A 17,806-nucleotide genomic window follows, 5' to 3' on the forward strand; every position below is an offset into this window, starting at 1 on the left:
GCTTTTGTTGTGCGTCGTAGATTAATTATTGTACTTGTAATTAAAGGTTGAGCAACACTAGAGACGGCTAACATAGTACGATCCTAATATTGCTGTGTACAGTTTGGACTAATTATTAATTTCGTATCTCTAAGATATGTTACTTTCTATTTATTTCCACTGTACTATGTAAATAATTAACCTTTTGATGCCCTCTCAATTTAATGATTTCCTAACTTTTTACTGCAATTAATGTCAAATTTTTAAATGCAATAAAATTGGTGTACAATAATATAATCGTGTCCAAATAATTTTGCCATGCATGTATTATGTGGTTCTTATGGTCCACTGTGTTCAATATTATTGACAAATAGATAATATATATATATTTGAAAAAACTTGTAAAATTTAAAAATAAAATGTTGAGAGGTTATAAGGTCTGGTAAGAAAAATAAGGAGTTCTCAAATCAGTTCAAATTTCTTTAAATTATTTACAAATTCGTTACCAGATTTTATAAGTTGAGAAGATATAAAATATATGAAGTTAAATTTTAAAAATTTCAGTTAGAATCTAACACCACAATAAAAGGGGTTAGATTAGTTTAATGCCAATCTGAATCAACCGTAAAAAGCATCCCAAATTTTGAATTCATCAGTTTCGTGCGCTTTCGTTTTCCCGTAAAGAGAAGTCATCATTGCCGTGTGACAAACAAATTCACAAATATACACATTTTTTCTAAGGTAATTACTATTATTGATTAATTAAAATATTTATGATACATAAGTTAATTTTTTTTGATTATTTAATAATAATAAAAATTGAGCAGCAAGTGCAAGTATATTTTATGAAAGTTGAGATCCCACATCCCACGCCACCTCCCTGTATTTAGAAAAATCTCAACTTTTTCCCCAGCTGGTAATGAAGAATAAAGTGTGTCCAACTTCTCCGAGTCCGGAACCACGCGCACGTGCTTCTACTGTAGCTGCACGCGGCAATTGAAAACCACACCCCTCTCAGTGGCCTCTTCGTAATTCAATCTAAATCCATGACTCAATACACTCCCCCTCACTACTTTTACTCGGTTTCCCTTTCTTTCGTAACGCCGCACCGGCCGTCGGTGCAACCTACACGTGGCAGCATCTGCTGCGTCTCCTCCAGCTATAAAGCACCCCCGCCTCTCTTACTCGCAAACCCTGCTTCCATTTCTACGCAGATGTTTCTCTCTCTAAAACTTTTCTTAAACCTCTTCTTCCTTCAGATCTTAAGGCGCTCCATATGGATACGGAATACTGTTTCCCTATATGCTAAGCCTTGTGTTTTGTTGCGGCGGCCTCTAATTCGCTTGGTGCAGGTCGGGAACTTTCTTTGTCCACGGCGTCGCTATACTCTGAAATCGTACATAATACGAGTACGTGTGATTATACGTACGAAGCATACGGTTTCGAAATTCATATCGCTGTTTTTGGCGAAAATCAGGTTCCCGCCTTGCATCAACTGAATCGGAGGCCGCGGTGAATGTGATATTTACACCGCCGTATTATTGGATTCATGGATCTAATATTGATTCAGCTCAGGTCTAAATTCGCATTTGATTTGTTGTTATTACACGGAGTATTTCTGGATCTGACTCGACTATTTTCAGCACTTAATAAGAGCGATAGATCTTGTTTTTCTTCACCGAGATAGGCTTGATTTATCAATTATTTGTTGCATCATATGGAAATGATTCCTTTTCCTGGAACAATGAATGGATAACAACCTAGATATAGTTAAACAAGGACGAATGCTTATGCCAGAAAAAGAGAATCAGATTGTGCAGATGCAAGGGTAATTATGCATGTTCATTTGCTTAGCAATTATTCTCGTTTGCTTTGTAATACTCTTTTTAGCTTTTGGCACTTCTGCGTTAGATATTTTTCTTAATGAGAGTTTGATATCTTTGGAATGATAGAGAACTTGTCAATCGAATACATATTCTTAATCAAAAGTCTTTTGTTTTATGAATTGGTGTTGTCCTATTTTTGTCATTGAACTGTGATGCTTTTTTTTGAAGTAGTATACTAGGGTTTTGCTTAATTAACTAGAATATCATGATTGATATTGTTGTTCTTAATTCCCAACATATGCCGAAAATCTTTGCCCTTTTGTATCAACTGATAAGATTTTTTAACACATTCTCCAACTGATATCTGTTTCCTATTAGTTATCTTACAGAGGATTATACCATGAAACCTATTGTTTGCATGTGTTGGATCCATCAATGACACCATTAGTATTCCTTGTCAATGATTGTGATGGCAAGGGGAAGTGAGACTCATAATTTATTCCTTCAAATGTGTATCTGTTTTGTTCCTCAGTCTTCTAAATTGTTTCTCACTGGCCTCGCGAGTTATGTCCTCATGTCACATTGGAGTTATATTCTTTGTTCCTATGTATATTGTTTGGATGAAGTGAATTTATGGTAATTTTTGTCGGTGGTAGTGTCACGAGGTTTTGTATAATTAAGAGTTATTTGGCTTATCTGCTAATGGTCTAAGAGGATAAGATGCCATGCTTCCTTGGGAGTCCGGTGTTTTTAGTTGTTCATTTATGCTTGTCAATATACATTTATATGTAACGTGTAGTTTTGCTTACCTACTTCCGTTTGGTGTACGAGAAATTCCTCCGGTTACAGTTAAGGATTTCAATAATTGTCTTTTGACATGAATACAATTTTGTAATTAACAAAATAAAGCGGGCATCTGTTATGTGGCTCTTTTAGTTGAGCGTCTTCATGCTAAAACTGTGTCTTGTGTCCGAAATTACTTAATCAGGAGATTGTACTTGAATTTAGTTTCTAACTTAGTAGTTGGATAAAATTGTTCTTCATTTCTACTCCCTGATAATTCCATCTTTAGTAATAGTTAATCATACCTGTGAAAGCAATCATAATAATTTTTTGTATAAGCAGAACCACCTGGCATCTTAGGTTCTTATGTCCAAATGCTAACCCAGTAGTGGGGTTGCATATTGCTAAATTGTGGCTCTTTTAACTGGACTTTAACGCTCAAGGATCAATTTACTTGTTTGGAAGTGTGAGTAATAAATTGAACATCTTCATGTATAAGGTCACTTGAAGGATAATTTTTTGCTTTATTTGATTTACTTCTTGTACAAGGTCAAATTTGTGGTTAGTAAACTACGTGTTGTTCACTCATTTTATCTTTAAGAACAACCGTTTTCTTGTACTTCTGATTTGTTGTTACTTGTTAAGTATAGATCAGTCTTTGCCGTTGGTTAGATTTCCATAATCTCAGATCCTTCACGATCTTGAGATGGCCGATTTCTTCTTCTTTTGGGATAAAGCAGGTTTTTTGTCTCTGGCGTTTTCTATTCCTGATAGTGTGCTTAGTTGAAATTTTCAACCTGTTGGCTTCCAAAACTTCTGGGTGTGCAGGATGGAGCCAGTAGATCAACAGGCACACAAGATGCGATGCTGTCCTGCTACTGTAAATGAATGAAACATGGTTGTGTTTTCATGGACGCATGTTGCTTTTAAGCGTCAGTCTTATGTTAATTGCAACACAGCCTGAATTTCTGAAAATTTATTGTGCTCCTACAAGTATATTGTCACCAACCAGCTCAGCAACTTCAATAATATTTTGGAGAAATCAGACAGGGTAAAAAGTGCCATTAGGGAGATGAAATCCAGGGGACGTTGGGGGTACAATGCATGAATTTCTGAAGTCAACGCCCCCTAGTTTGTTAACAACTGATTTATTAACTTACCAAAATTAGAGAATGGGAAAAAAAGGAAGTGAGACGATGATATATAGTATCACTCCTCCAATAATTTTGGACTTATACTGTTTTACCAAAATTCCTTTTGGTCTATTTTAGCTTTCAGGTGACATGCTTCATGTGGTGGATTTACTGTGGCGGTTCACGAACCATGTCATAAATGATGGGATTAGCTTACTTGAGATATCAAATGAAGAAAGCTAGATGGATCAGGTACAACTTTTTGCCCCACCCGTGGGAAAGGGATGTTTATGTGCAAAACCTGCAGTGAGTATTACAGATCCCAATCATGAGTGTGAGGATGGGAATAGTAACGGGGGTGCGGTACCCAAATTTGCATAGAAGTCTTAGGTTGGCCTTCCTCGTTTCTCCGGCCCTACAGAGATTAAAGATTTAATAAACTATCTCATCCAAAGATTTTCTTGACCTCCGAGTTTGATTTATTTATCGTCTGCATGTCGAGATTGCGAACCTTCACTATACAATTTGATACTAGTGATATTGTTTCACTTGTTTCACTTGCTGCGGTTGTTAATATTTTGTGGTAAAACTGCTATGGCAGTGTAGTGGGCCAGCTGCAGAAACATGATGGTCCAAAATCTGATGGGACAGTTCATATGGTGGTGTTGAACTTGTAGAACGTGCCTGGAGAAAAGGTACTGTTAATGATATATGATGATCAACGCAGATTCGGAGACAAAAGGATGTCTGCTAGTTTCAAAATCATGGAATCTTGTTTGCTGAGAGATGAACTCATGGGTAGGGGATGGTTGTCTGCTAGTAGCATCGACGGGGATGGGTATAATCGTTAAGAGAGAAGTGGGGTTTCTACTAGAATGCTTGCCTGTTGCAGACATGAAGAGAATAGAAAGAATGTTTGATTTTTGAGCCTGCAGTTACAAACTTTCCTTAAAATTGAGCTCATCTATGATGTAAGCTTATGTGGATCAGACAAGGTTTTTCGTACATGACCGATTATAATCTGGTTAACTAAATGAACGTAGTCTTGATTGTTTCTGTTACCCATTCGTACGTCGGCTCAGTGGGAAGCAGCAAAATTGATGAACAGAAGTTTGAGCCCTACATGAGGGAGTATCGTGTAACTGTAAAGAAATACTCATTTTCTTGTCAGGCTTTGCCAAGAGCCATCCTGCAGGCTTATATGCCAGCTAGTTCCGCATCGAAAAGAACGTTTGTTGTTATTGCCAGTTTATAACAAAAGAGAATACAATTTACAAGCAGCTTTCAGTCGTTGGCCGTATAGAACTGTGCGTGAACTGAGGAAAGCTATTATTTTTTATCCACCTGTATAATCTTTTGGTTTGTATAGTCTGTGTTCTACCAGTTAGCATCTGATTATTAGCTGTGTAGAACTCGAAGAGATAATTATAGGCCCACCTGCATAGTCTCTGTTAGACCTGTAAGTATCTGTAATGTATAATCTGTTCGACATAGTTTGCTGCAGGCGCTATTCATGCATGTCTTGTCCATCTTTAACTGTTCGAATAGTGCCTTAATATCTTCTGCGGCATTTTTGCATCACATGTGCACCAAATCAGTGTATTAAAGGCCAGGACAAATATTCAAATTTGGTCTTTAAATACTTCGTACAAGGATCTTTTTAGTCCGGAGCGCCAATCTGCGTACACAGGGCCAAGGATTATCCCAATTGCTAACACCAAGTGGCTTTCACATTGTGGATTTTGGGAGCGAAACGGCTTGTTTTACAGCCTCTCTTTCGACTTGGTTGGATGATGTGCCCAAGAGAATGATGAAAAGGCAAAACGATTGCACCTTATTGTGGAGCTTCTTTCTCCCTCCGAAAAAGCAGCAGAGTATAAGGTTCCGTCCACCAGTGGGGCACAGTGCAACTGAATCTTGAATCCATATTTACAGACATAGCCGTGAGCTATGACCATCAAGTGCTTTTAAAGAATGAGATTCAGATCGAGATTTAAGCTGACATGTTGATGGTCACACTGTTGAATTCAGGGTTTATTATATCTGAGATATTATAGTTTTATTTAGTTAAAGTGTTATTCCTGTATATATTGTGGGATGAAATTTAATGTATGATAGATAAATGCGATTAAGACATGTGATGATTAGATAAATTTAATTATTATTTTTTTCTTAGGATGACAGACTTTATTATTGATAAGTTAGTCTAATGTGTATTTTGATGGACTAAAAATTGGCACAAATATCGAAGTCTTTGCTTTGGTCAAACACATATCAGTTCACATTAAATTAAAGGCTTACAGATTCTTGAAGTTTAGTTAGACTTGGGAGATAATTTGGGCAATTTTAGTTAGAAGATCCAGACATAAGACCTAATTACAATCTGACATTAATCCCACTACATATTAAGCCCAATCCATGTATTTCGAACTTGATATTTTTGAAGTAAACAAGTCAATAGTCAAAATGGACAGTATATACATACACCCCAACTCAACTTAATACACATGGTTTGTTGGTAAAATCGCCTGGCGATGTTAAAGGAATAGGGTTCTTTCTTGACAGCTGATAACACTTCACGAAGCCTACTTTATCATATTTTTTAGGATACAGTGATCCAGTGGAAGCCCAAAGTAGCGAACTTTGAGTCTTTCCGCTAATCCAGTCTGCCTCCCTACAAAAGTAAGTATTCACGCTCATTCAATCTTAAATTCAGATTTTATTTGGTTCAAATAAGAAGAAAGAGAAAGAAAATCAGAAAGACGGAAGGGGAAGAATTAATTTTTTTTTCAATTATTTGGTATGATTGAAATGAGTGTATCTGTTTAGTACGATGAAAAATAGATTGAGAAAAAAAAATAATTTTTATAATTTTTTATTTTTTATTTAAAAATAAATAAATTAATATTATACTAATATAATTTTAAGTATATAAAAATTTTATTAATAAGAATATTTATCAAACAAGAAAATGAATATTTTTATTAATAATAATGAGTGTTGTTCATCTTTACTATACTATTTAATTTAAATAGAATAGGAATAACTACCAACGTCCTCACATAAAGAAATTAAATTTAAATATAAGCATTTTTTTTATGATTTAATTATCTTTTTTTCAAGATTATGTACCTATATTATTTGCAGGAATGAGAAAAAAATTGAAACAATTATGTATATGGATAATAGAGTAAATAAAAATAAGTTATATATATATTTTTTGTCTTATATATTCATTTTTTCATTCAATTTTAAACAAAAATAAAATTGAACTCTACATTATAGTCTAATGAAACCTATTTTAATTGACAAAAGTAAGAGTTATATGTTTAAATTTTATTGGTCTATGAATATTAATTTATTTTTAATAATAACTATTGATGAGGGCATATAGAATTCAAATTCGGGTCACTAGGAAAGGTCAACAGCCCCCAAAAGTTTGAAAGCCCAATAGTGACACGTCGTGAGTATGATTGGCCCATTTCCTGGCGCGCATGTGGCCCACCCGGTTTTTGATCATCAGAAAGTGGAGGGAATCCTATCCTGCCCACTCAACTCTCAACATTTAAGCCTGACAATAATAGGCCAATCAAATCTTAGCCGAATGAATACGAGTTTGAATTTTTGTCAAAACGTTTCATGAATTTAAATTTAGTTGTGGTTTATTATTGTTTGGCAATATTTTATAACTTTATTTTTCAATTAGTTGAGATACAATCTTTTGTGTGGGATTGTGATAATTTTGTTTTATCGTTTCGTAATAGCAAAAAAAAAAAAAAGAACAAGTAGAAAAAAGTTAGCAAATTGAAGTTGTAAATCTCTGATAATTAAAGAAATCATATATTCGAATCCCACAATTCTACGAGTATAAAATTATTTTTATAATAATATATATATTTGTAATTATTGATCATATTATTAGTATTGTTTGTCTAAAATAAAATTAAATAATTCAGTAGAAAAATATGAGTAGTGGAAAGATTACATATTTTTATTTGTCAGTACATCATAAGTAATGAAATACATAAATAGTTAATCATTTGTAGACAAAACAAAGAATATTTTACTATCCATTCAAATATTAAAATTGTTGTGATTTGGGGTTTCATAAATCATAGAATAATATTATTGAAATGGGGTAATGGAATTCCAAATCCCAAGATTTGCTAAAGCAAAAGGTCAACTTGAATTCTTTTCTATTAGAATGTCAACAAAGTGTTTTGAAAAAGTAGCCAAAATAAAGTTTTAACACATCATTTAGGCCCAAGTGCAATATTTTAGGGTTGTGCCAAAAGTTGTTAAATTAGCTTTCTAGAGATGAAATAAAACCCAATTTTTTATTCTCAAAGTGTGAAAGTAAAAAGGTTTAATTTTGAAAAGCTCAAACACCTAAACCTAATTATTTTATATCATTTCTAGTGAATAAAGTCCCATGAATTCTTCCTTTTAAGAAATTCCCAATTATTGTTAAGGCGCTCCAATTTAAATATATATATATATACATATACATATGGTGTTGGACTCATTGTTTGGATAATAGTTTTAACTTGAATTAGATATATGACTTGAAATAACTTATGTAACATTGTGTTTGGATCGATGAATTTTAAACAATGATCTTAGATTACATTTGGATTGAAGGATTTGAAATCATGAATTCAAAAATCCTTAATAACAAATATTTTGAATATATTTGGATAATTTCAAATTTAAAGGATATGAAATCCTTCAATCTTAATTTTGAACTATGTTTTAATAAATATGGATGGATCTTAAATTCTTTTCAAATTCTCGTTTAAAATCTAAATTTATCAATCCAAATACACTCTTAAATTTGCATTTGTTTAAATAATTTGGTGTTACAGATTAATTTGAAATGATGATAATGAAATGGGTGAATTTATTTTTGAGCATAAAAAACTAAGGAAAGAATGAGTGAGTTTATAACAAGTAAAAACAGAAAAGGGGACATGAGCGCTCCAAAGTAGGTCCCTAATCAAATTCAAATTGCTCATAGAGTTAAAGCGTATTGAATGGTAAAACATACTCAACCAATCCCAACACTCTGAATTACTCCAAATTTAATTAACTCTAATCTCATACTTAATGACTTCCTACCTAGACTTAGAACAGTAGATGTAGTAAAACAACCCGCTGTACAAATAATCACAATAATTAAGGAAGGAAGAAACTAATCTGGTTTTTAGTCTTTTGATGGAACCACAATTAACTACACTTTCTTTTGGACAAACCCCACTCCTCAAATCAAGATTTTCCTTCACTTCACCTTCCAATCCCACTCTTTTCTGTCTCACTCACCACGCTCCATAACCGCACCCCACCCCCCAACTACCCTCCCTTCAAGAACACACACAAAAACTACTGTGTATGCGTGGGTGTGTATATATATATATGTATTTTTATGATATAAATGAATGCCCTCAGACTCCAATATTCTGTATTCTTGCAATCCACCAATCCCCACAAGTATGATTGCGTTCTGTTCTCTTTTCCTTTAGTCTGTGGATTCTGACACTGCCACATTACTGCCATTAATATTTCATACTGCCCCTGTTTTTGACCTTTCTCTTCACTACTTCATTGTTCAGATTTCATTTTCCCCTCTCTTCTCTCCGCATTTAATCGGAAGCACAGCTTTTCTTGGAACCCTTTTGCTGTAATGTTCATCAAGTAATAGGAGGATCGTTGTGCTGCTCCACTTGTTCTGATCAGGAAAAGAAAAAGAAGGTATGCCCTTGTTCTCATTCTTGGTTTCATTTCTTGCATGTTTTCTTTTTCCTTGATGTCCCGTTTCTGTTCTCCTTTCATGGGTTTCTTGGTGGTGGGTGAAAATTCAAGATTTTGGTAAAAAGATTCAATCTTTACTCTATTAATGTGCTCACACTCTTTATGTGTGATGATGATTCATTTTTTTCTCTACCCTTCAAATGTAAAATGAGTTTCTTTCTTCCCTTCAGTGTTTCTTTCATGATCCCACACTTCACAGTTCACACACATAGTGTGTGTATTTCTTCCAGCGCATTTCATGCACAGTCAAAGGACAGGTTTATGCAGAGGCTGACAAACTAGAAAAATACCCTCTTTTTGACTCGTTCCCTGAGAAAAGCTTGCTCCATTACGTCAAAGGTTCTGTTGATCTCTTCTTTTTCTTGCACGATTCTATCACACCATCATAAGCTCTTTTTTATTTATACTAGGCATGCATCTGCAACTTTCTGCACTCTCACTGATTTCCTTGAACTCCATTTTTCCACTATTTTTTGAGCCCTGATTCAACTTGTAAAATGGCATTTGGATTTTGTTGGAAGTAAGGTGAGTTTTTTTTTCCTTACTTTTTTTTCTATTTTTTTTGTCCATACATCTAAACTAGATTTGATTTATTTATTTATTATTTAATATATTTGGAGCTCTGGTTTAGAAACTTGGACCCTATAGAGAGACGTTACGGCTCTAAAAGGGGACAAGCCACCGCTAATCTTGGTGTTCCCATAATGTTCCTTTTTTTTTTGTTTAAATTTTATTCCATGAGAAGTCTTATTTGTTTATTTATTTTTTGAGAGGGAGAAGTCGTCTTGTTTTGGTACTCAACTTTGTAATTTCCATCCCATGATTTTCTGGCTTTCACACTATTTAAGCCACTTGATTTGTAGATGTGTGTAAAAGGGGTGGCTCATCGAGACTTTTGATCTGGTTGGTTTCTAGTCTTTGTCCAAGAATTTATGATTGAATCCTATATACTAAGCTACTTTGGAAACTAAGTAAATATACAATGTCTGCATTTTCTGTAATGACATGTCATGTGCTGGATTACTATTGTTCCTACATTTATGATAGCTGATTTCTCTTCCTTTTGGGGCTTGTGACATTTCATGTGTAGAATCAGCCATGATTTATTATTTGAATTTGAATTTGATTGTATTTTCCTTTTCTTGCAGGAGGGTTGTCTCTAGAATTTGATTTATTATATCATTAATAAAATAGTAACACAAAGATGATCATGAGGAGAAGATTAGCTTGTTGCACGAGGGACATGAGGGAAGTGAGCATCGACTTTGATGAACAAGAGAGTAAGCTCTTTCTCAACCATGATCTTTATGCAGCAGCAGCAGTAGTAATAATAATAATAATCCACTTAGGATAGTTGTACTGTGTTATAGGGGAGATTTTATCACACACTAAAAGTATTTTTGTATTTATGTTGGTAAGTTGCGTGATTTATGCTCTACATTCTTGTTTTAAACAACGCGTAACCTGACTAGATTGTAAACTTGTGGTGTATGACTCACATTGCATCCTTCGTTCGTGTGATGCGAACTGTTTGATATTTACATGTAAGACTTGTTGCGAAACGTGGGCCATCTTTTTATTTTGAATTTAAAGTCATGTGGAGTTTACAAACCATGGACTGCTCACCTGTTCATCATCGTCGGTGAAGTACCTAATTACCTACCACATGGATTCTCCATCAGAGTTCTACATTGCAAAAGAAAATTAATAAGAGGCTTAAATCCCCTTAAATGAGGCAAAATCTTGGATGCCAATTGTAAAAGCCCCCTACCCAAATGGTCCACTCTCTTTATCTGTTGAACAGTCTGCATATTTGCCCATGTGGGGGGTCACAACATTTACTTACATTTATTTCACTCTGCAAGAAGTAGTTCTATGGCCCTTCTTACATTACACCAACCTGAATTTACTGATGAAAGAATTTTCTTGCAGTTCTCAATTAAGTTGAGAATGGTCTATTATTGGACATGCTTGTCAATTTTTGTGGCCCCAGCAATTTCAAATTTTTTGGACTTACATTTTTTGCTTTTCTCATGAAGAGAGCATAGAGAAAAGTCTTTTTCTTTATTGTAAAGTGATGGGGATTTATGAATAGCAGTATGTGATGGCTATGGTTTGATATAATAATTGGTGGACCTTTATAAGTGCTATTTTAATTAAAACCCGTTTCATGTGGAGACAAGAGAAAGTCGTTGTCTCTGACATTTCTTCTTTAAAATTTGTATGGTTTTCATTTGGATCTGCATCTTCTGTAGGAATTCATCTCCTTTCGGCATCTACTCCTCACCTCTTGTATTTTAAGCTATTTCGGGTTTTGACTTTTAAGTCTGCACATGAATAAACAATGTCATCTAGTGAGATATATCCCTTCACGTTTGGTTAAAAGTTGGGTTCTTCATTCTGTAAAAGAACGGGACAAGAACATGAAAAGAACTGTCCGTGATTGGCGAGTATTTTCTTAAATTATACGTCTTATACTGCAAGAGTAATTATGGAGATTTTTTTCGGTTAAGGTAAAATGAATGGTGGGGGTGAGATTGGTGGACCTTCGATTGTACTCGTTTCGTGGTTGATTCAGTTGGTGGAGTTTGATTATAACGGGTGCTGTGCTAGTTGATGCATGTGCAGAACCAACCGAGAGAGAGAGATGTTAGAGATTTGCACGACTTGATAAGTCAAAAGCTTTGGGTAACGACACAGCGTTTGCATGTGAATGTGCTAAAATTTATAGGAATGAAGACAAAAATTGACATGTACTATGATTCTGTTCTCATCTGTTGCTTCTTTGTGTGTCAAAGAAACTAGTTGGCCAAGATGTATCTCACTGGATTTTCTTATATGCACTAAGTGTGAAATATTGAATAGTTAAGAGTAAGCACGTCAGCAGTTGGACATTGTAATTTTTCGTATTTCACCTTACGTCCTATTAGAAACCTCGTATGAGAATAAACTCTGGTAAACTTGCGGACCTTTTTTTTTTTTTTTTTTTTTTTTTTATATTAGTGTTAGATCTACACAGCTATCACAGAGATTCACCATTTTTTTTAATCTCTAGTAGATAACTAAGGATTTAACTCGGAGTAAATTACCTGGTATTTTTTACAATTCCTTCGTCTCCTATCTGATGAACAAACTAACCTGAAATTTGAACGCTCAGGAATAATGACGTACAATGGCCTGGAGAGCTGCATTCTCAACGGCCATTCTTTTGATAATGAAAGTGGCACTAGTAGAGGAGAGGGGTGTGTAACAGATTCCTTTGATGAGGATGATTCCAGCTGCTCTTCCAGCACAAATGCTTTTGGGTCGTTCTCCTCCCTATGGACGATAATGAAGAAAGATGATCAGTGTCAGGATGAATGGAACTCACCAGCCACCCCACGACGCTACAATGTAAAAGAAAAACTAGATGATGGAAGCCGGCTTTCCGATGTCGAAGGGATGAAAGAAAAATTTGCTAAGTTGCTGCTCGGGGAGGATATTACAGGAGGTACCAAGGGGGTTTCCACTGCATTAGCACTGTCTAATGCCATTTCGAATCTAGCAGGTAAGCTGCACCTTAGTGACTTAGTCCCCCAAGAAGTCATTATGTAACATTTTCATAATGTCAATCTTCTGAGCAAGGAAGCATATTGGTGGATTGCAGCTTCTGTTTTTGGTGAGCTCTGGAAGTTGGAGCCGTTGCCAGAGGAACGAAAGATCAAGTGGCAAAGAGAAATGGATTGGCTGCTCTCCCCAACTAACCATATGGTTGAGCTGGTTCCAGCCAAACAAAACGGCACAAACGGGCGGACATTAGAGGTACCCTTTATTTCAAAACCATCCGCAAGTCCAATGCTGACAACGATTAACAATAATACTCAATTTGGTGTGTAGATAATGACCCCCAAAGCTCGAGCAGACGTCCACATGAATCTTCCAGCTCTGCGGAAATTGGATTCCATGCTTATTGTAGGTGGTCTCTCCACTTGGAAAACAGTTTAAAATTTTCACCTGTTCAACGGTATGAACTTCACCTCTTTGTTTTCTGGAACTTACAGGAAACACTTGATTCAATGGTTGATACTGAATTCTGGTATGCGGAAGTGGGTAGCCGAGCAGAAGGAAGAAGCAGGAGTGCTGGACTAAGCAAACGGTGGTGGCTTCCTTCCCCCCGGGTACCTCCTGTTGGACTCTCAGACATAGAGAGAAAGAGATTGTTACATCAGGGTAAATTGATCTATCAAGTATTCAAAGCTGCCAAATCGATCAACGAAAATGTCTTAGTTGAAATGCCGATTCCTGTCCCCATCAAGGATGCTCTTCCGAAGGTAAATGAGGTCTCTCTTATCTTAACCATCCAAGGCCCTGGAAACGCTCATCTTCAAACCAATTTGAGCACCTTTTTCTTTAGTCTTCAAAAACACCAATTTGATTTGTTTGTTGAAATTGTTGAGTTAATTCCTTGTCCTTTGCTTCAGTCCGGAAAGGCAAGCCTTGGGGAGGAACTATACAAAATATTGACGGCAGAGTCTATGTCGGCTGAGGAAATGATCGCCTATCTAAATCTTAAATCTGAACATAGTGCTCTTGAAGCCATTAATAGAGTGGAAGCAGCTGTATTCGCATGGAAAGAGAAAATCACAGAACAAAACAATGGCAAGTCTCCAGTTCGAACATCATGGTCTTTCATGAAAGATCCATTGTCAGAGCTGGATAAGACGGAGTCATTAGTGTACCAAGCCGAAGTACTTCTAAAACAGCTCAAGAATAAATATCCAAATCTTCCACAGACGTTCCTTGACGTGACAAAAATCCAGTATGGCAAGGTAAGTAAAGAAATCCTCATCCTCAAAGTCTCAAATTTTAAGAGCAAAAACTGTGTCTACTATCGATTAATCCATTAAAACCCTAGGATGTGGGGCACGCAATTCTTGAAGCCTACTCCCGAGTTCTGGCCAACTTGGCATTCAGCATTCTGTCCCGGATAGGCGACATTCTGCAAGAAGACGTAATGAGCAATCCCAATTCACCGGTGGCAATGTCACATCTAGTTGGAGCAAGAATCCCCGGAATATCAGATAGTCCAATGCTTGATCGGGTGAGGCACTCCCTCATTCATCAGTTGAATAGTGCAAGTGGAAAATCTTTCAATGCTTCAGAAGTTGAAGCTCATTACGAGGAAGCCAAGATTAGCTCAGTTAGCGCAACGCCTAGCCGGAGCCGAGTGTGGTGCATAGGCAGAGAGGCTTGCCACAGCGTTTCTGCTCAAAATTCTCCTTGATAATCTTCTACCCTTTTTGTATATAATAATGCAGCAGATGATGCCATCTTTCTCTTGTTGAACCAAAATGATGCTCATATATCACTACATTCAATGAGGATCTCTTTCATTGTCTTCTCCATTCCAGTGGCCTTAGTTTCTATCATATGTCCAAATTATAAGGGTACGTTTTGCCTTCAAATTTTTTTATTTTTTTTAATCAACTTTATTTTGCGAAATTTGTGCTATGTAATATAATTGTTTTTTTTGTTGTTGATTTTTCTATTGGGAAAATATCAAATGCAGTATACATGTGAAAAATTTACATCATTCCTTAAATATCATATGTACATTGCAGGTGGTATTTTTTCAATAGAAAAATCAATAAAAAATTGGTCATATATGACAAACTTCAAATTTCGTTAAGTTGAGACAAATTATGAATAAATTCAAATGCCAAAGTATAAAATTAAATATAGTCATATGATAAATTATAATGAGCCTAATTAGGACATATATATATATCATATTATTTCATGAACTAGAAAATTTATTGTGTTTCGATATTATCGCCCAAGATTGCCCAATCGGATCAAGTCTCATTTCTGCAATATGTACTAGTTAATCTGAATTTATATTTATTAAACATATTAAAGTTAAAATACATTTTTTTATTTATAAAAAAACTTGAAAAATTCAATATTTCTGTATTAAACTTTAGGTGTGCGAATATAAAGGATAATTACATTCCTCTTTCTAAGGTCCGTATAATTACATGTAAACTCTCTGTCATTTGAAAAATTACTTCTAGTATCTCGAAGGTTTGCTTCCGTCTAATAAATAAATTCCTCCATTTGTCTAAAAATTCACCAAATGTATCAATATTAAAAAAAAATCTGGATAAAAATTCATATATAACTACACCAAATATATATATAAAACAAAAACAGGATGTAATAAGATGTTTCGTCGTATACTAAGGCAAAATAGTCATTACACTAACAGTGACATAGTCAACAAAATTAAACAAGTAAAACCTATTATCTAGACTCTTATTACTGAATGTTTGTAAACAACAAACTATTTTAAACATCGCATTTCATGCAATAGCTAGTGCAAACTTTATCCTGTCCTAATCCTATGCGAGAAAGTAAACATGGCCTATTTTTTTCTATTTATGAAAATTACATTTATCGAAAAAAAATAGGCATGAGCTAAAAGAGGTGGTTGGGGAGGATGAACATAATGACAGGTGAGCAAGAGTTAATGACAAGCTAATGGCGCTGGTGAGCAAGAGTTAATGTAATTTGTTGTTATCCATACTAGCTTCTTCCGCTGACTAAATTTATAAGCTCTTTATAATATTTTAAAAAACATTTAGCAATTTTTTGTAAAAAATTTATAAAATTTCAAAATAAAATAATTTAATGAGTTCTTTAAATAAAATTAATTTTTATCAAAATTTCTTATAAGCTCTGTGATATTAATATACAGCAGGACAAGAAGTATCTTTATTCCCACACACACACATCCGCACCCACACCTACATACTCCCTCTCTCTCTTTCTCTCTCCTCTCATTTTAAAATTTTTTATTGCTATTTAATTTTTTTTTTTTTGCATTTGAAAAAAAATACTTTATTATTAATAATAAATTATTACAATTAAACATAAAAAAGTTATTATTGGTGTTATATTTATTGGAAAAATATAAATTTAAGATATTATACCATTTGAAGTAGCCATTGATAAAAAAATTATTAATTATATATCTATATTAATATTTGACTAGCAAAAAATAAAGTTATAATTCATTTTTATTTGAGTTAAACTAACATGAACTATTTTATGAAAGTATTTTAAAAATACTTAAATACAAAATATGTCAAGAAATAACAACTTATTTTGATTTTAACAGTATTATGTCATTTTTAATAATTTTACCAACAAAAGACCTTATAAACCAAATACCTTAGCATTTTATAAGTGGTAAGAATATTTTATAAGTTTTAACATTTTATTTTATCTAAACGGTTTGAGAGCTTATTTTTAAAATAAAATTCAATATTTTATAAGCTCTTGAAACATCTTACAAGATGTAGAAACTTATAAAATGTTTTAATTAATCAACATCATTAAATTAAGCGTCATTATTAACGTGATTTATTTATAAATCCTTAGGCTGTCATCTCACCCACTATCCGCAACTAATAAATCCCTAGTGCCTCGTGTTTAAATTAAGCCATTAAATTAATTTTAGGCTGTCATCTCACCACCATTAAATTAAGCCACGGTAAATATTGTATTTCCAGTAAAATGAATAAAATAAAACAATAAATTACAACCAACTCCTCAGAATTTTATCATAATTATAAATACCTTCTCGTTGTTTAAAAAATTATAAATACTCTTCTAGAATTACAAATACCTCTTTACAACAGCTAATTAGAAGATCTATTTGTAATTTTTCAAATAATGAAAATATATTTTGTAATTATGGCAAATCTCAGAGAAATCTATTGTAATTTACACTAAATAAAATTATAAATTATTTAGATTTGAACACTAAGCAATAAATAAGTACAAAAAACACACAAGTATAATCAACATAAAAATTAATTTAGATTATTTTACTAACTAAATTTATCTAGAAAAATGAGTAAATCTTCTGAATAAAGATAATTAATGTTACACATATCAAAATGTAAATAGAAAACAAAAATTATTTTTCAAGTGGCAAAAACATCAGTATTATTTTACATCAAAATAAAATTTAAATTGGATTATTAACTAAGTTATCCAATAAATCCAGTAATTTTTTTGGATAAATAAAAATAATAATACACATTTAATACTTATGGAAATACAAAATTCAAAGAGGTTATTCAAGTAACATGAATATTTTTATTTTATTATACATAGATATTGTAGTGATAATTAAACAACATATTTAGTATTGGCACAGCTGAAAATGAAAAGGTTGGTGCATGTCTAACTATTAGACAAATAGTCGTGTTTAATGAGTTAAACTAGGTG

At 33.8% G+C, this 17,806-nt stretch overlaps 1 protein-coding gene and 1 long non-coding RNA gene across 6 annotated transcripts; both read left to right on the plus strand.

Annotated features, from left to right (window-relative positions):
• The first annotated feature begins 1,034 nt into the window (after window positions 1–1,034).
• On the plus strand, window positions 1,035–5,853 carry LOC148787653 (uncharacterized). Its single transcript, XR_016066236.1, has 2 exons — window positions 1,035–3,973; window positions 4,323–5,853. It is a non-coding gene; the product is annotated as an uncharacterized LOC148787653 (long non-coding RNA).
• A 3,178-nt stretch (window positions 5,854–9,031) lies between these two features.
• On the plus strand, window positions 9,032–14,913 carry ROPGEF14 (RHO guanyl-nucleotide exchange factor 14). Of its 5 annotated transcripts, XM_088881826.1 has the most exons (9): window positions 9,032–9,208; window positions 9,331–9,469; window positions 10,678–10,809; window positions 12,687–13,076; window positions 13,176–13,330; window positions 13,406–13,480; window positions 13,570–13,839; window positions 13,990–14,337; window positions 14,424–14,913. In XM_088881826.1, exons 3-9 carry the CDS (start codon window positions 10,734–10,736, stop codon window positions 14,790–14,792), a joined length of 1,683 nt encoding a protein of 560 aa, XP_088737952.1. In that variant the 5' UTR covers window positions 9,032–9,208; window positions 9,331–9,469; window positions 10,678–10,733; the 3' UTR covers window positions 14,793–14,913. The 5 variants fall into 5 exon arrangements, with proteins under 5 accessions (XP_088737952.1, XP_088737951.1, XP_088737953.1 ...); XM_088881825.1 differs by having other exon boundaries at window positions 9,032–9,469; XM_088881827.1 differs by lacking the exons at window positions 9,032–9,208; window positions 9,331–9,469 and adding an exon at window positions 10,030–10,054.
• The last annotated feature ends 2,893 nt before the right edge of the window (window positions 14,914–17,806 follow it).

This window comes from Sesamum indicum, linkage group LG6 (assembly GCF_026168435.1).
Source record: "Sesamum indicum cultivar Baizhima isolate 11 linkage group LG6, ASM2616843v1, whole genome shotgun sequence".
Lineage (NCBI taxonomy): Eukaryota > Viridiplantae > Streptophyta > Magnoliopsida > Lamiales > Pedaliaceae > Sesamum > Sesamum indicum.